Below are 19,553 nucleotides of genomic sequence, written 5' to 3' on the forward strand. Positions count from 1 at the left end.
ATGGACGTAAATTGGACTGGCCATTAATCCACTCGCCCACCTCAGTCAACCAGCCCGCTGTCACTCGGGGGGTCTCTTTCAGAATCTCCACTTCTATGCAGAGCCTCACCAGTAAAAGAAAGGATTTGCATTTATATAGCGCCTTTCACAACCTCAGGACGTCCCAAAGCACTTTACAGCCAATGAATTACTTTTTGAAGTGTAGTCGCTGTTGTAATGTAGGAAACGCGGCAGCCAATTTGCGCACAGCAAGCTCCCAAAAACAGCAATGTGATAATGACCAGATAATCTGTTTCAGTGATGTTGATTGAGGGATAAGTATTGGCCAGGTCACCGGGGATAACTCCCCTGCTCTTCTTCGAAATAGTGCCATGGGATCTTTTACGTCCGCCTGAGAGAGCAGACGGGGCCTCGGTTTAAGGTTTTATCCAAAAGATGGCACCTCCGACAGTGCAGCACTCCCTCAGCACTGCACTGGAGTATTGGCCTGGATTATGGGCTCAAGTCTCTGGAGTGGGACTCGAACCCACAAACCTCCTGACTCCGAGGCGAGGGCGCTACCCAGTGGCGAGGGCAGTGGCGGCCACATCACTAAAGCCCCGGGCGGACCCTCTTCAAGGTCTTAGACACGCACATGACAGAAGACTGCTTGGCTGAGGTACCAGGGGTGCCGGTGGAACTGTGCCTCGTGGAGGAGCCATTAGGTCCAGGGGGAGAATCCTGGAATTCCGAAAGGATTCTGAGATTTATATGGTGTATTTTAGGGAATTGTTTTTTTTTGTTGAGGTGGAAGTTTCCTGGAACAGCTTCAACTCCGGTGATGTTTTCCTCCTGGATTTGGGCAAGGTGATCGTCCAGTGGAATGCGCCGCGCAGTAACAGGACGGAGAGGTTAAAGGTTAGTTGGATTGCAGCGACGATTTCGCGGAAACCCCTTTCTCTTTAGCGAATCGAGAACGAAAAAGGGGGAAATAAGAACATAAGAAATAGGAGCAGGAGTAGGCCATCCGGCCCCTCGAGCCTGCTCCGCCATTCAATAAGATCATGGCTGATCTTCTACCTCAACTCCACCTTCCCGCCCAATCCCCGTATCCCTTGATTCCCTTAATATTCAAAAATCTATCGATCTCTGTCTTGAATATATTCAAAGACTCAGCCTCCACAGCCCTCTGGAGTAGAGAATTCCAAAGATTCACCACCCTCTGAGTGAAGAAATTTCTCCTCATCTCAGTCCTAAATGGCCGACCTCTTATCCTGAGACTGTGACCCCTGGTTCGAGACTCTCCAGCCAGGGGGAACAGCTTCTCAGCACCTTCTTCTTCTTAGGCAGTCCCTCGGAACCGAGGAGGACTTGCTTCCACATTAAAAATGAGTTCTCAGGTGACTGCTGAGTCCAATGCGGGACCTACAGTCTCTGTCACAGGTGGGGCAGACGGTGGTTCAAGGGGCGGGTGGGTGGGGTGCTTGGGTTGACGTGCGCTCCTTGCGCTGCCTGCGCTTGGCTTCCGCTTGCTCCCGGCGAAGAGACTCGAGGTGTTCGGCGCCTTCCCGGATGCTTCTCCTCCGTTTTGTGCGGTCTTGGGCCAGGGATTCCCAGGTGTTGATGGGGATGTTACACTTTTTCACGGAGGCACCTACCTTGTCAATCGCCCTCAGAATCTTGTATGTTTCAATGAGATCACCTCTCCTTCTAAACTCCAGAGAGTATAGGCCCATTCTACTCCATCTCTCCTCAGAGGACAACCCCTCTCATCCCAGGAATGAAGGGTTGAGTACAGTAGAAACCATATTCAAAGATGAGGGAGAGTAGGCCAATCAACAAGCAGCGTCAAGTAATCCGGAATAAGCCAAGTGACCGGCGATAATAGGGGATGAATTACTTTGGGGTTTTTAACCGCTTCGAACCCGTAAACTGCGGGTTGGGAAGCTGCCGAAGAAATTCACACTGACGTTTGAGGAGGAGGCGCTCGGATCATCTGGAAACCTCTTGCAACCCCCTCCCCCACCTGAACCCCAATGACAGACGCAGAGTCCTCGGTTCCCCCTCACCCACCGAGAGGCCCCTCCCCGGGTACAAGCCGCGCTCTTGGGCCGGTTTCGATTGGCCGAGAAATAGGGGTCAGTGGGCTCGCGGCTCCTTTAAGGCTGGGCACCCCCCACCGCCATTTTTGAAAGGGGCCTTCCCTCGGGCAGCCTGAGCGCCCGCCTGTCTCAGGCGGGTAGGCCTTTTGGCCGCACAAACCGCGCGCGCCCTGGTGCTGAACGGCTGAAGCAGCGGTCTTCGGAACAGAAGGCGGCCATTCAGCCCCTCGAGCCTGTACTGCCATTCAATTAGATCATGGCTAATCTGTATCATAAGTCCATCTACTGCCTTGGTTCCATAATCCTTAATACCCTTACCTAACAAAAATCAATCTCAGTTTTGAAATTTTCAATTGACCCCCAGCCTCAACAGCTTTCTGAGGGAGAGTAACAGATTTCCACTACCCTTTGTGTGAAGAAGTGCTTCCTGACATCACCCCTGAACGGCCTGGCTCTAACTTCAAGGTTATGCCCCCTTGTTCTGGACTCCCCCGCCAGAGGGAATAGTTTCTCTCTATCCCATCAACTCCTCTAATCATCTAAAACACCTCAATTAGTTCACCCCTTAATCTTCTCTACTCGAGAAAATACAAGCCCAGTCTATTCAACCTGTCCTCGTAATTTAACCCTTTTGTCATTCTGTTTAACACTTTAAAGGGACCTTAAAGGGCTGCTCCCAAAACTTTATAGACAATGTATTGTGGAGCCACAAGGGGCAGGCGATGCCCCTCCTGACCACCAAAATACTGCGGGCCCTTCCCCACACCCACCCTCTCCTTACCCTCCCCCGCCCTCTCCTCCCCCTCCCCCACCCTCTCCTCCCCCTCCTCCCACCCTCTCCTTCCCCTCCCCCGCCATCTCCTCCCCTCCCCCACCATCTCCTCCCCTCCCCCACCATCTGCTCCCCTCCCCCGCCATCTGCTCCCCTCCCCTGCCCTCTCCTTCCCCTCCCCCACCATCTGCACCCCTCCCTTGCCCCCCCTCCCGGAACTACTTGTGGCCGAGATTGAGACCGGACGAGTTCCTCGGGCTGAACACCGACAAGCTCTGTCAGGCGTCTGCATCTCACCGATTCCATTTAAATCAGGTTCGGCCCTAAAACTGGCTCCGGCCTCTTCCCCTCCCTCCCTCCATCCCCCACCCCCCGGCCATGAGTACCCCCCCCCCCCACCCCAGCCAATGTCCCGCACTTATGGTTTAACTCAAAAACACCCCACTTCGGGACACCAATACAGCAACTTGTATTTATATAGCGCTTTTAGCATAGTTAAACATCCCAAGACGCTTCACAGGAGCGATCATCAAACAAAACTTGACACCGAGCCAAATAAGGAGATATTAGGACAAGTGACCAATAGCTTGGAGAAAGAGGTAGGTTTTAGGGAGAGGCGGAGAGGTTTATGGAGGGAATTCCAGAGCTCAGGGCCCTGGCAGCTGAAGGCACAGCCACCAAAGGTGGGGCGATGGAAATTGGTGATGTGCAAGAGGCAGTACTGGAGGAGCGCAGATACCTCGGAGGGTTGTAGGGCTGGAGGAGTTTACAGAGATAGGGAGGGGGTGCGGCTGTGGAGGGATTTGAGCTCAAGGATGAGACCACAGAGCCAATGTAGGGGTCAGCGAGCACAGGGGGGTGATGGGCGAACGGGACTTGGTGCGAGTTAGGACACACGGGGCAGCCGAGTTTCGGAGGAGGTGAAGTTTATGAAGGGTGGACGATGGGGGGGGGAGGCCGGCCGGGAGTACTTTAGATGGGACTTGTCGGGAGTACGGGCAGTAATACCGGGGTTTTCCGTCACACTCTCTCTCTCTCTCACACACACAGGCCCTGCTGCTCGCCAAGGATATCGATGCCCGGGAGCGCGGTGGGCGCGCTCAGGTCGGCATCGTCGATGCTGACCAGGAGGACCAACATCCCGAGCTGATGAAAATAATGACGGCCGTGCTCGGAGAGCAGAGAGGGGAGCTGAAGGAGGCCACTCCCGACGCCAAGGCGGACCAGCTTCAGAAATCCAACGTCAGGCTTTACCAGTAGGTCGCTCGTTAGCAGGCTGTATGTTTTAGGAGCGTAGGAATTGTGAGACGGGAAGGGGAGCCCAATCCCAATTCGCCTTCCACTGTCCCGGTAGTTGCATGGCACAGTGATAATTGGAGTTGTTGACTAAACCACAGCGATCAATCTCTATCAATTAGTCTACAACAGACCCAGGCATGAGCTGGGGAAAACCCCAGTGAGGCGAGCTTTGGGAACCATGGATCCAATGTCACCTGTTCCTCCCAAGCAATGCTACACTCACCACATGTCACGTCTCAAATCAGTTGTTGACTAAGAAAAGCAAGACTTGCATTTCTGTAGCACCTTTCACATCCTCAGGACACCCCCGAGCGCTTTACAGTCAATGAATATTTTTTTTTTTGAAGTGCGCTCACTGTTGTGAGGTAGAAACGTAGCAGCCAAATCTGCGCACAGCAAGATGCCACAAACAGCGTTGAGATAAATGACTAGATAATCTGGGTTTTTTTTAGTGATGTTGGGCCGAGAGATAAATATTGGCCAGGACACCGGGGAGAACTCCCCTGCTCTTCTTCGAAATAGTGGCCGTGGGATCTTTTACATCCACCTGAGAGAGCAGACGGAGCCTCGGTTTAACGTCTCATCTGAAAGACGGCACCTCCCTCAGCACTGCACTGGGAGCATCAGCCTGGGTTTAGTGCGCAAGTCTCTGGAGTGGGACTCGAACCCACAACCTTCTGACCCGGAGGCGAGACCGCTACCCACTGAGCCACGGATGAAACCAGAGTGGGGAAGTCTTTCATCTCTTCAGTTTGTGCTGGATCTGAGGCCAGAGGTGAAAGGTCAGCGGGCAAACCCACCGCAACAGCCCAATCATTTGGTTTTCCTGATGGTCGGATTCAGGTTCAATTAAACTGAGTCAGGATGAAAGCCCGAGATGAATTTTGGGAAGAGGGGAAGGAGAGGCAGGAATGATAAAGTAAATAAAAAAAACAATGGGAATCAACCTTAGGAAGCTTCTGTAAAACCACTCGAGTTCGGACTTCAGGGTAGATGACTCTCTCTAAACCCATGTCTTGTACTCGCTACTCAGTCATCCTGTCTGAATTTAACTTTGAATGCCTTCTGCTTTTCTCTCTTTCCAGTGTTTCAGATGCTACAGGGAGCCTGATGGTTCAGGAAGTAGCCACGCGACCTCTGACCCAGGATCTTCTGAAACATGAGGTAAGTAGTACACCTCAGCCGTGTTATTTATCTTCACACATGAAAGTCTCCAAACATGAAGGAGACAAATGTGTCTAACTTATCAACTAAAGTCGGCACCCATCTGGCTGGACTCCAAGTTACCGTTTCCAGGTAACCGTTTCCCTATTCCGGATTCCAGGTGACCATTCCCGATCCCGAACTCCAGGTGATCATTCCCGATCCCGGACTCCAGGTGGCCATTCCTAATCCTGAACTCCAGGTGGCCATTCCTGATCCTGGACTCCAGGTGACCATTCCTAATCCTGAACTCCAGGTGACCATTCCTAATCATGAACTCCAGGTGACCATTCCTGATCCCGGACTCCAGGTGACCATTCCTGATCCCGGACTCCAGGTGACCATTCCTGATCCCGGACTCCAGGTGACCATTCCTGATCCTGGACTCCAGGTGACCATTCCTAATCCTGAACTCCAGGTGACCATTCCTAATCATGAACTCCAGGTGATCATTCCCGATCCTGGACTCCAGGTGACCATTCCTGATCCCGGACTCCAGGTGACCATTCCTGATCCCGGACTCCAGGTGACCATTCCTAATCATGAACTCCAGGTGACCATTCCCGATCCTGGACTCCAGGTTACCATTCCTGATCCCGGACTCCAGGTTACCATTCCTGATCCCGGACTCCAGGTGACCATTCCTAATCATGAACTCCAGGTGACCATTCCTGATCCCGGACTCCAGGTGACCATTCCCGATCCCGGACTCCAGGTGACCATTCCTAATCATGAACTCCAGGTGACCATTCCTGATCCTGGACTCCAGGTGACCATTCCTGATCCCGGACTCCAGGTGACCATTCCTAATCATGAACTCCAGGTGACCATTCCTGATCCCGGACTCCAGGTGACCATTCCTGATCCCGGACTCCAGGTGACCATTCCAGATCCTGGACTCCAGGTGACCATTCCCGATCCCGAACTCCAGGTGACCATTCCTAATCCTGAACTCCAGGTGACCATTCCTGATCCCGGACTCCAGGTGACCATTCCTGATCCCGGACTCCAGGTGACCATTCCTGATCCCGGACTCCAGGTGACCATTCCAGATCCTGGACTCCAGGTGACCATTCCCGATCCCGAACTCCAGGTGACCATTCCTAATCCTGAACTCCAGGTGACCATTCCCGATCCCGGACTCCAGGTGACCATTCTCAATCCTGGACTCCAGGTGACCATTCCTGATCCTGGACTCCAGGTGACCATTCCCGATCCCGGACTCCAGGTGACCATTCCTAATCCCAAACTCCAGGTGACCATTCCCGATCCCGGACTCCAGGTGACCATTCCTAATCCCAAACTCCAGGTGACCATTCCCGATCCCAGACTCCAGGTGACCATTCCTGATCCTGGACTCCAGGTGACCATTCCTAATCCCGAACTCCAGGTGACCATTCCCGATCCCGGACTCCAGGTAACCGTTCCCGATCCCGGACTCCAGGTAACCATTCCTAATCATAAACTCCAGGTGATCATTTCCAATCCCATTCTCCAGATGACCAGTCCCAATCCCGAACTGCAGGTGACCAGTCCTGATCCTGGATTCCAGGTGACCGTTTCCCGATCCCGGACTCTGGATGACCATTCCCGATACTGGTCGCCCAACATCCACCAGCTTGCCTTTCCCAGCAGAGGGCACTGAATGCCGATCCAGGAGCGGGAATCATGTCCAATTTTTCCAGTCCCCCCAGCCCAGGGAATAGTTACATGGCACTGAGACCAATTATAACTCCTCTACCTTCCACTCTGGCAGAGATCCACTAACTCAGTGCAGTCTAGAGACCAAACCTAGGCCTCCACATAGCTCAGTGCCACAGTCCAAGCCAATGCTTAATGTTCAAATTAATAACATGCGGTTTACCAAATACTTTTGGGTGAGGAGCGCTTCCTTTTAGAACAATAAGATCAAACTCCAATGGAGGAACCTTTTTTTGGTGGAGGGAGGGGGTCAATGCTGGCAAGGCCACATTTATTCTCCATCCTGACTTAACTTGAGAAGGTGGAAGTAGTCTGCCTTCCGGTGATTGGTTTCAGACTCGTCTATTCCAGCACTCTCCTGGCCGACCTCCCACTTTGTACCCTCTGTCAACTTCAGCTCATCCCAAACTCTGCTGCCCGTATCCCAACTCGCACTGAGTCCCGTTCACCCATCACCCCTGTGCTCGCTGACCTACATTGGCTCCCAGTCTAGCAACACCTCGATTTTAAAATTCCCATCCCTCCATGATCTCGTCCCTTCCTATCTCTGTAACCGCCTCTAGCTCTACAACCCTCCGAGATCTCTGCGCTCCACCAATTCTGGCTTCATGCACATCTCCGATTTTAATCGCTCCACCATTGGTGGCCGTGCCTTCAGTTGCCCGGGCCCTAAGCTCCGGAATTCCCTCCCTAAACCTCCCTGCCTCTCCACTTCCTTTTAGATGCTCCTTAAAACCTACCCCTTTGACCATGCTTGTCCTAATATCTCATTATGTGGCTTGGTGTCAAATTTTGTCTGATAACGCTCCTGTGAAGCACCTTGGGACGTTTTACTACGTTAAGGGCGCTATATAAATGCAAGTTGTTGCTGTTGAGTGGCCTGCTAGACCACTTGAAGAGTCGACCGCATAGTACAGGCACTGGGGTCAGGTTTAGATCAGAATCGCAACACACCAGGATTGGGGAGGTTTCCTGAAAACATGTCACAAGCATCACTCTTACTCGCTGAGATTAGTTCAACAGGATCTTAATTATCAGACCAAACATAGGAACTGGAGCAGGCCATTTAGCCCCTCGAGCCTGCTCCGCCATTCAATGAGATCATGGCTGAGCTGTGACCTAACTCCATATACCCGGCTTTGCCCCCCTCTTAATTCCTTTGGTTAACAAAAATCTATCAATCTCAGATTTAAAATTAACAATTGATCTAGCACCAATTGCCATTTGCGCGAGTGAGTTCCAAACTTCTACCACCCTTTACATCTAGAAGTGTTTCCTAACTTCCTGGCTTCAAATTTTAGGCTATGTCCCCTAGTCCTAGACTCCCCAACCAGCGCAAATAGTTTCTCTCCATCAGTTCCCCTTAATATCTTGAAAACGTCCTCATTTTAATCATCAGACCGAACCTTGCCTTAACGTCTCCCCTGAACCGGGGACCTCCGCGCCTGCACTGCCGTCACTTTTCCTTACGTGAGCAAGCTTCAACTTTCTCCCCTGCTTTCCCGCTGAAATCCCGCCCCCTGGAAAGTGGAGCTCCGATCCGTATTATAAAGACACATTGTCAGTAGAAGTTCAAGTTAAATTCCTACAGGGATTAACTTGGGCCAGATCCCTGGCAGGAATTGAAAGCTCTCGCTGTTGCTCCAAGCCTCGCACTCTGCAGGTTTCCGTAAGACACATTCTTGTGAGAATTAAACCGAAATGGGATCTTTCTCGATTGGCCCTCCATCGCTATCCAGTTAGAGCCTTCAGCTATTACCGACTTTCGCATAAAGTTAGGGGAGCGCACGGATTCGAAAGCAATGGTGCAGAGCAGGACAAAAAAAATAAACCAAAAATCGCCACACTTCCACCCAACATCCTACTGAATTGGATTATAAGCCCTCATCAGACAGGGTTTTCCTTCCAGCAGTAAATGGGGTCGCCAACTCTGATTGGACCTATCCCTGGAGGTTTCATCACATGACCGCCTGTCTCCGACCACCCCACAAGGTCAAATAGCCCTTTCCCCACCTCCAAAATTTTTATATCTGGTAAACGAAAGTGTTCCAAAGAAAATGAAAAGAAAACACAATTTTGTGCTGGTAAACAGAGTGGCAGAGGCGTAGTTCTGGTATAGCTAGTTAATGTAAAGTATATTTGTAGAGAGTTTACCTAAACCGTTTATACATCTGGAGCTTTAGGGTCGACTGACTTTTGAAAACATTGCAAAGTTTTCTTGGGGGGAAAAATTAAAAAAATTAGCGCCCCTGCGCCGTAAATTCAGTAGTAGCGCCCCAAGCAGGGAGGCGGGGCACTACTGGAACTGCTCCCGCTCCTTCCTGGGGCGCTACCAGTAAATTTCAAGCCGCTACGTGCAACAGCGCCACGCGCGTCAGCACGTAGCACCGCGTCATTGCAGGCCTCCCTCCCCTGATTAAAGGGGAGGGGCGGAGCGCTGCGCGCACCGGGTTACCTGCTGGACCACCGGGGAGCGGGGTGCCGGGAAAATAGCCTGGCACTCGAGAGGAGGTGCTGGCAGTCGGCCAAAAGAAAAATGGCTGCCCGGCACCTGCCCTTTAATTTGCGCCGCCGCTGCTGCCAAAACGCCTCCCTGAACCACTCGGACATATCGTCCGGCGATAGGTCAGGGGACGCAAGGGGAGTTTGCGGCTGGGGCGCTAGCAGGGCGCTGCGCATGGCGCCGCTGACCTCCCACTGAATTTTGGGAGCGTGCTAACGAGAAGCGCAAACCAACCCAAATATTTCCCCCTTGGTGTTTTTGTAACAAAACTTATGGATCTTCCCCCTTGATTTAAAGTGTCGTCCTGTGCTAGAGGAGAGTTACAGAAATACTTCTGTAACCAGAGAGCGGTGAGAGTGAGGAACTCGCTACCACAAGGAGCAGTTGAGGCAAATGCATTCAAGGGGAAGCTAGATAAACACATGAGGGAGAAAGCAATAGAAGGGTATGCTGATCGGGTGAGATGAAGTAGGGTGGGAGGAGGCTCGTGTGGAGTGTAAACACCGGTATAGACCAGCCTGTTTCTGTGCTGTAAATTCTATGTAAGTTATGTCCTTGGCATCAATGCATTTTTCATTGACAATGTTCTGCTATTTAAACCTGTAAAATACTTTGATGCTATCAAAGCCTACAGATCCTTATTATTGACATAGAAACATAGAAGATAGGAGCAGGAGTCGACCATTCGGCCCCTCGAGCCTGTTCCGCCATTTAATGAGATTATGGCTGATCATCCAAATTCAGTACCCTGTCCCTGCCTTCTCCCCATATCCCTTGATCCCTTTAGCCTTAAGAAATATATCTAACTCCTTCTTGAATATATTTAATGAATTGGCCTCAACTGCTTTGTGTGGTAGAGAATTCCACAGGTTCACCACTCTCTGGGTGAAGAAATTCCTCCTCATTTCTGTTTAAAATGGCTTACCCCTTATCCTTAGACTGTGACCCCTGGTTCTGGACTCCCCGGCCATCGGGAACATCCTTCCTGCATCTAGTCTGTCTAGTCCTGTTAGAATTTTATAAGTTTCAATGAGATCCCCTCTCATTCTTCTAAACTCTAGCGAATATAAGCCTAATCGACCCAATCTCTCCTCATACGTCATTCCTGCCATCCCAAGTATCAGTCTGGTGAATCTTCGCTGCACTTGACATTTTTATCTCATTCAGCTATGACACCTGTGTTTTATTTTTGCCCCTATAGTACGACTGATGGAATACTGGTGTAAAGTGCATTCTAGGTCTTGCCTGCACTCACATTGTAACTAATTCTTTTCACTGGTCTTATGTAAGAGCAACGGGCGCCTGTGTTCACAGAGAAAGAAACCGAGCAGTTTCTAAAATACAACTTACAAATGCTGAAACCCAGTGTGAAACTGAGGGATTTAAATTATTCCATCACCTTGAGGCAGTGGCGTTCATCTCAATTTGTTCATCCCAGTTTGGCATAAAAATAAAACAAAAAAGGTGACTCAACCGTGGTTAACAAGGGAAATTAGGGATAGCATAAGATCCAAGGAGAGGACATATAAATTGGCCAGAAAAAGCAGTAAACCTGAGGATTGGGAGCAGTTTAGGATTCAACAAAGGAGGACAAAGGGATTAATTAAGAAAGGGAAAATAGAACATGAGAGTAAGCTTGCAGGGAACATAAAAACTGACTGTAAAAGCTTTTATACATATGTGAAGAGAAAAAAATTGGTGAAGTCAAGCGTAGGTCCCTTGCAGTCAGAATCAGGGGAATTTATAATGGGGAACAAAGAAATGGCAGACCAATTAAATACATATTTTGGTTCTGTCTTCACAAAGGAGGACACAAATAACCTCCCAGAGATGTCGGGGAACATAGGGTCTGATGAAAGGGAGGAACTGAAAGAAATCAGTATTTGTAGGGAAATGATGTTAGGGAAATTGATGGGATTGAAGGCCGATAAATCCCCAGGGCCTGATAATCTACATCCCAGGGTACTTGGGGAGGTGGCCCTGGAAATAGTAGATGCTTTGCTGATCATCTTCCAGCATTCGATGGAATCTGGAACGGTACCCATGGATTGGAGGGTAGCTAATGTTACCCCACTATTCAAAAAAGGTGGTAGAGAGAAAACGGGGAATTACAGACCGATAAGCCTGACATCGGTAGTGGGGAAAATGCTAGAGTCCATTATAAAAGATGTAATAGCAGAGCACTTGGAAAACAGTGACAGGATCGGACAAAGTCAACATGGATTTACAAAAGGTAAATCGTGCTTGACTAATCTACTGGAATTTTTTGAGGATGTAACTGGTAAAATAGATAAGGGAGAATCAGTGGATGTGGTGTATTTGGACTTTCAGAAGGCTTTCGATAAGGTCCCGCATAAGAGATTAGTGTGTAAAGTTAAGGCACATGGGATTGGGGGCAAGGTATTGACTTGGATAGAGAACTGGTTGGCAGACAGAAAGCAAAGAGTTGGAATAAACGGGTCTTTTTCCGAGTGGCAGGCAGTGACTAGTGGGGTACCGCAGAGATCGGTCCTTGGGCCCCAGCTATTCACAATATATATTAATGATCTAGACAAGGGAACTAGATGTAATATCTCCAAATTTGCAGATGACACAAAACTGGGTGGGCGTGTGTGCTGTGAGGAGGATGCCGAGAAACTCCAGGATGATTTGGACAGGTTGGGTGATTGGGCAAAAGCATGGCAGATGCAATATAACGTGGATAAATGCGAGGTTATCCACTTTGGTGGCAAAAACAGGAAGGCAGATTATTATCTGAATGGCAATAGATTTGGAGAAGGGGAATTGCAACGAGACCTGGGTGTCCTTGTGCACCATTCGCTGAAGGTAAGCATGCAGGTGCAGCAGGCGGTTAAGAAGGCAAATGGCATGTTGGCCTTCGTAGCGAGAGGGTTTGAGTATAGGAACAAGAATGTCTTGCTGCAGTTATACAGGGCCTTGGTGAGACCACATCTTGAGTATTGTGTGCAGTTTTGGTCGCCTTATCTGAGGAAGGATGTTCTTGCCATGGAAGGAGTTCAGCGAAGATTCACCAGGCTGACACCTGGGATGGCAGGAATGACGTATGAGGAGAGATTGGGTCAATTGGGCTTGTACTCGCTGGAGTTCAGAAGAATGAGAGGAGATCTCATTGAAACTTATAAAATTCTGACAGGACTGGACAGACTAGATGCAGGAAGGATGTTCCCGATGGTCGGGGTGTCCAGAACCAGGGGTCACAGTCTAAGGATAAGGGGTAGGCCATTTAGGACAGAAATGAGGAGGAATTTCTTCACTCAGAGAGTGGTGAACCTGTGGAATTCTCTACCACAGAAGGCAGTAGAGGCCAATACATTAAATATATTCAAGAAGAAGTTGGATATATTAAGGCTAAAGGGATCAAGGGGTATCGGAAGAAAGCAGGGACCGGGTACTGAATTTGGATGATCAGCCATGACCACATTGAATGGCGGAGCAGGCTCGAGGGGCCGAATGGCCTACTCCTGCTCCTATCTTCTATGTTTCTATCCCTGAATTTACAGAGGCTCTTGTTTCAGTTGCCTGTTTGTTCCTTGAGTTGTGAGATTTTTTTTGGGGGGGGCAGGAGCAGCGTCAGTTCTTTTTGAAACCATTTGTTGGGTTTCGTAGGTTGGGCACGAATATTTCCCACGGGTGCCGTGTCAACTATTCTGTCTTCTCTCTGCAGGATTGCTACATTCTGGATCAAGGCGGTGCCACGATCTTTGTTTGGAAAGGGAAAGAGGCGAATAAAGAGGAGAAGCGGGCAGGGATGAACAGGGCCTTGGTGAGTATGGGCATCAGTTAAACTAAAACATGCAAAGGTGGGGGTTTGAAATTGGACTCGGCTCGGGGATGCAAAAACAGGCGGAACCGAACATTGGGCAAGGCGTATGATGGGCGGGATCGATGGAACTGAATATCATGCGGGGGAGGGGGGGATAACGGGGCTGGATCAGTGGCAGGTCGAGTACTCAGTGCCTACTCTCCAGCTGCCTTGAGGGCATTAAGAGTCCTAACTGCATAATGTGGAACTGGAGTCACACGCAGGCCATGTCAGATTCCTTTCCTGAATGACATTGGTGAACCCAGTTGGGTTTTTATGACAAGGTCCGTAGCCCTTGAAGGTTACGGTGCTTCAAGTGCACATCCAAGTACTTTTTCAATGTGATGAGGGTCTCTGCCTCTACCACCCTTTCGGGCAGTGAGTTCCAGACCCCCACCACCCTCTGGGTGAAAAAATGTCACGGGCATTTTCTGGTGCCAGTTCACAAATTGCCAGATTTATTGAATTTAATTTCATATCCTGCGGTGCTGGAAATTTGAACTTGCAACCTCTGGGTTTCTAGTCCTGTACCGTAAACACCACGCTACTGCATCCTGATTTCATAGAATCATAGATAAATTACGACACAGAAGGAGGCCATTCAGCCCATTGTGTCTGTGCCGGTCGACAAAGAGCTATCCAGCCTAATCCCACCTTCCAGCACTTGGTCCGTAGCCCTGTAGGTTACGGCCCTTCAAGTGCATATCCAAGTACTTTTTAAATGTGATGAGGGAGTCTGCCTCTACCACCCTTTCAGGCAGTGAGTTCCAGACCCCCACCACCCTCTGGGTGAAAACATTTTCCTCATCTCCCCTCTAATCCTACCAACTACTTTAAATCTATGCTTCCCCCTACCCGGTCAAGGGGCACTGGGGTCACTTACAGTTGCCTTAGTGTCACCATGGCTGAGATCAGGTAGCTCAAAGTGCATCGGGCAGTGATTCTAGGACCTTCTTGTTCTGTATGACTAACTATACAGAAAGAAAGACTTGCATTTCTACAGCGCCTTTCACAACCTCAGGACGTCCCAAAGCCAGTGAAGTATTTTTGAAAGGTGGTCACTGTCGTAATGTAGGAAACGCGGCAGCCAATCGGCGCACAGCAAGCTCCCGCAAACAGCGATGAGATAGTGATCAAATAATCTGTTTTGTGTGATGTTGGTTGAGGGATAAATATTGGCCATAGGACACCGGGGAGAGCTCCCCTGCTCTTCTTCAAAATAGTGCCGTGGGGATCTTTTACATCCACCTGAGAGGGCAGACGGGGCCTCGGTTTAACGTCTCGTCCGAAAGACGGCACCTCCGACAGTGCAGCACTCCCTCAGTGCCCAAGGCTCTGGAGTGAGACTTGGATGCACGACCTTCTGACTCAGAGGCGAGAGTGATATCAGGAAGCACATCTTCACACAAAGGGTAGTGGAACTTTGGAACTCTCTCCCCCAATAAGCTCTTGAGGCTGGTGGTCAGTTGAAAATTTCAAGACAGAGATCCATAGGGTTGCTGACTGGAAAATACAGATGACATATTATCATCACGTTAGCGAGACATTACTCCGACTATAGGTGGTACAATACACAAGGCTCAGGGGCACTTGAACTTCTAGCTTCGACCAGCATAAGCAGGTTAGAACTACACGCTTACAGCTCCTCCTGAGGAGTCCTCCCGTGAGTATCTCCAGAGACCTGAACACAAAATCTAGGCTGAGACTCACAGTGCAGTGCGGAGGGAGCGCTGCACTGTCGGAGGTGCAGTCTTTTGGATCAGACGTTAAACCGAGTCCCCCTGTCTGCCCTCTCAGGTGGATGTAAAAGATCCCCATGGTACTATTTCGAAGAAGAGCAGGGCAGTTCTCCCTGGTGTCCTGGCCGATATTCATCCCTCAACCAACACCTAAACCAGATGATCTGGTCATTTGTTTTGTTGCTGTTTGTGGGAGCTTGCTGTGCGCAAATTGGCTGCCGCATTTCCTACATTACAACAGTGGCTACACTTCAAAAAGTACTTCAGTGGCTGTAAAGCGCTTTGTGACATCCCGAGGTCGTGAAAGGCGCTATAGAAATTCTTCTTATCACAAGAGGTATAGAATATAAAAGCCAAGAGGTAATGATGAGTCTATAAATATTTAGGCACAATGCAGATTGACTAGGAAGCTGCCTGGTATGAGGAAATACAGATACAAAGAAAGACTTGAAAGATCGGGCTTTTATCATTAAAACAACACAGCTTAAGGGGCAATATGACAGAAGTGTTTAAAATGATGAAAGGACGGGGCAGGGCAGATAGAAGCAGATTGTTTCCAGCAATTGAGCCACAGATACAAGATTAAATGTAGGAGGGTTAGAACAGCGGGCAGGAGGAACGTCTTCACACAGAGTGTCGGGAGGCTGTGGAATTCACTTCCAGGGTTAGTGGTTGAGACAGAAGCTATGTCAACATTCAGGATTAGATTGGATAGGAGGATGAAGGAAAACGGATAATGGGAACAGGGTGGGGAAATGTGATTAGGACTATTTGTTTGTGTGGAGAGTAAACACCGACACACACTAGATGGGCTGAATGGCCTGTTTCCGTGTTGTACCTTCTAGATATTTCTATCTGTCTGTACCAGCAACCTCATGGTCACTGTATGTAGTGGGTAGTGTAATATGAATACAAAGCATTAAACCAACATCTCATTGTTTCTTAGTTTTCGAGCTTGTTTACAGATTATCCTGTAAAAACCCAATGTATATCATAGAATGTGTGATATCTTGAGACAGCATATATATATAACAGCGCAACATGGCTTCCGGTAAGAACTGTACCGCATATGGCTTTATTATTATATACATCAGTAGTCCACCAGGTGGCTCTATTACAGAATGATACAGCACAGAAGGAGGCCATTTGGCCCATCATGCCTGCGCTGGCTCCTTGGTAGAGCCCATTTAGCCTATTAGGGAGCAACAACCTAACAGATAGATTTTTGTTAGGTAAGGGTATCAAGGGTCAAAGGCGGGTAAATGGGGTTGAGGTACAGATCAGCCATGAATCTAATTGAATGGCGGAACCAGGCTCGAGGGGCTGAATGGCCTCCTCCCGTCCCTATGAGAGGTGAAGGGGCCAGGAGGCAATTGGTTCCGCGGAAAACAGTTTGGCTACCTTCTGATGTTCCAAGTGATGACCCAATTGACCCTTTCCATGGATACCATCCCACCTTGCCAGAATGTAACGATGGTGCGTCGTGTACCGGTGAACCCGCTCCTTTGTTCCGGTGCCTCATTTCCTTTCTTACCTCTTTTTTTAGGGATTCATAAAAGCCAAGAACTACCCGGCCAGTACTAACGTGGTGCTGCTGAACGATGGGGCCGAGTCGGCCATGTTCAAACAACTCTTCAAGAAGTGGACGGTCAAATGGCAAACTCAAGGGCTGGGCAAGAAACACACGGTGGGCAAGATTGGTACGTGCTCACTAGGCTTCGCTGCCAGGTTACAGGGCCTTTGCTTAGCCCTCGCTTCCCTTTTGCATCTTAAGCTCTTGACAGATGAAATGTCAATCCCTGACGTCACCTGTAACCGGGTGTCCCTTAATTGGCCTGCTGAGCCCGCTGGGCGGGCTTAACAAGGTCAATCAAGGGAAAATCGCATGGGTTGGCCACAAATCGATGGAGGCGGGACTACAACCCAAAAAGTGGGAGTCCCGCCTCCATCACGTCCCCATTGACAAAATCCAGCCCTTTGTCTCCCTCTTGCTGTGCTCCCCCTTTCCTCGGACTCTCGCTCCTCTCCTGAAGCTGGGGTACGGTTCCACAGCCCCCTCACCCATCTCACTCATAGGGTCATAGAATCATACGGTACTGGAGGAGGCCATTCGGCCCATTGTGCCTGAGCTGGCTCTTTGAAAGAGCGACCCAATTAGTCCCATCCCCCCTCCTGATCTTTCCCCATATAGTCCTGCAAATGTTCCCCCTTCAAGTATTTATCCAGTTCCCTTTTGAAAGTGACTATTGAATCTGCTTCCACCGCTCTTTCAGGCAGCGCGTTCCAGATCATAGCAACTCGCTGCGTTAAAAAATTCTCATCTCACCTCTGGTTCTTTTGCTAATTACCGTAAATCTGTGTCCGCTGGTTATCCAAGTGCTCTTTCTTTTCAAGGGTGAGCCTAGAGTTGAGGGAGTAAGGAAGAGTCGGTTATGCCGATAGGGTTAGATGAAGTAGGGTGTGGAGCATAAACACCGGCATGCAGCACTAGGGCCGAATGGCCTGTTTCTGTGCAGTACAGTCTATGTAGAGTAGAATTAGCCTCTCCGCCGAGGCTGTTCCTGCAGGGTTTCACTAAAGCCGAATGGCCTGTTTCTGTGCAGTACAGTCTATGTGGAATAGAATTAGCCTCTCCGCCGAGGCTGTTCCTGCAGGGTTTCACTAGGGCCGAATGGCCTGTTTCTGTGCAGTACAGTCTATGTGGAATAGAATTAGCCTCTCCGCCGAGGCTGTTCCTGCAGGGTTTCACTAGGGCCGAATGGCCTGTTTCTGTGCAGTACAGTCTATGTGGAATAGAATTAGCCTCTCCGCCGAGGCTGTTCCTGCAGGGTTTCACGCTCTGCCCATTCCTCTCTTACAGCCAAAGTGGAACGAACCAAGTTCGATGTGACGGAGTTGCACGCTAGACCGGAGCTCGCAGCTCGGCAGAGGATGGTGGACGATGCATCTGGAAAAGTCGAGGTAAGTGACACCCCGTTCACACTAAGGTGCCAAACCCGTGTCGGGGGCGGGACGGAGGGGGTGAGGAGCTGCTTTCAAGTCTACCAGCAGGGCCTCTGCGACCTTGTTTAAGTGGTCACTTTTCAGAATCAGAATCAGAATCTCACAGCACAGAAAGAGGCCATTCGGCCCATCGTGCCTGACATGAATCAGTCATTCATGAAAGAAAGACATGAAATAATACTAAGCGGCCTGTGGGTGGCGCTGTCCAGGGAGAGTATAAATACTCGGGCATGGGCCCAGCTTGCGCAGGACATTCTTAACAGGAACTAGTGAAGGACACAACTAGACCTCCATGTTGTAAAACAGTTGATTAAAGCTTTGTTTAACGCTTAGACCAAGTGCCCAGTAGTTTTTTTACGTCAGTGCCTGTGCCGGCTCTTTGAAAGAGCTATTCAATTAGTTCCACTCCTCCCTGCTCTTTCCCCACAGCCCTGCAAATTTCTCCTTTTCAAGTCTTTATCCAATTCCCCTTTGAAAGTTACTATTGAATCTGATTCCACCACCCAGTGCATTCCAAAGTTGAACATATTGGTTCTTGACAAGCCATCGCCATTCAACAACCCCTTCCAGATTCTGAGTGAACAGGGAGGAAGGGCAGGGTCCGGGTTCCTGTGGAGGATATTGACTATGGTTTTAATGGTATGGCTTAATGACTCGCAGCGATACACATCTATTTGGTTTAAGTGGTATAACCCAGGTTTTCATGTGTGTGCACCTAAAAAGTGAGTGTTATCCAGCGATTTGACCATGGAAAGCAGCGCCCCCCCAATCCCAATGTCAGTTGGCAGACCCACACTTTTCAACAGGAGCCACTGGATGGCGTGGGTTACTCTTCCTCCATGGGGGGGGGGGCTTGACACAAGCTAAGGCTCAAGCTCTGGAATATTTCTAGCCTTTGTGGCCCAATGCTGGATCAGGTGGTGCATCTAGCCACGGAGCCGGTAGGGAAAGGTCCCGATTTGATGTTTTATGGTGGATGAGTCTCCCTGTCTGGTTCGACCTGTGAAGCTCCATAAACTTTCTTTATAATAAAGGCTGTATATAAATGTAAGTATTGATTGAAACTGATTGGTGTGTTTTGAATGAAACTGATTGGTGTGTATTGAATGAAACTGATTGGTGTGTATTGAATGAAACTGATTGGTGTGTTTTGAATGAAACTGATTGGTGTGTATTGATTGAAACTGATTGGTGTGTTTTGATTGAAACTGATTGGTGTGTATTGAATGAAACTGATTGGTGTGTTTTGAATGAAACTGATTGGTGTGTTTTGAATGAAACTGATTGGTGTGTATTGAATGAAACTGATTGGTGTGTATTGAATGAAACTGATTGGTGTGTATTGAATGAAACTGATTGGTGTGTATTGAATGAAACTGATTGGTGTGTTTTGAATGAAACTGATTGGTGCGTAGTGATTGAAACTGAT

General features: G+C 49.3%; 1 protein-coding gene across 3 annotated transcripts in view; it reads left to right on the plus strand.

Moving 5' to 3' along the window:
* The window catches only part of vill (villin-like), a 198,020-nt gene that overhangs the window by 142,666 nt on the left and 35,801 nt on the right, over positions 1-19,553 (plus strand). For all 3 annotated transcript variants that reach the window (XM_085987391.1, XM_085987390.1, XM_085987388.1), the window contains exons 6-11: positions 787-897; positions 3,904-4,109; positions 5,238-5,316; positions 13,245-13,343; positions 16,668-16,821; positions 17,982-18,082. In XM_085987391.1, the coding sequence (XP_085843517.1) occupies positions 787-897; positions 3,904-4,109; positions 5,238-5,316; positions 13,245-13,343; positions 16,668-16,821; positions 17,982-18,082 (750 nt within the window). The remainder of the gene's footprint in view (positions 1-786; positions 898-3,903; positions 4,110-5,237; positions 5,317-13,244; positions 13,344-16,667; positions 16,822-17,981; positions 18,083-19,553) is intronic.

The sequence above is a fragment of the Somniosus microcephalus genome, chromosome 5 (assembly GCF_052327205.1).
Source record: "Somniosus microcephalus isolate GS21.2 chromosome 5, FLI_Smic_1.0, whole genome shotgun sequence".
In the NCBI taxonomy this organism is placed as follows: domain Eukaryota; kingdom Metazoa; phylum Chordata; class Chondrichthyes; order Squaliformes; family Somniosidae; genus Somniosus; species Somniosus microcephalus.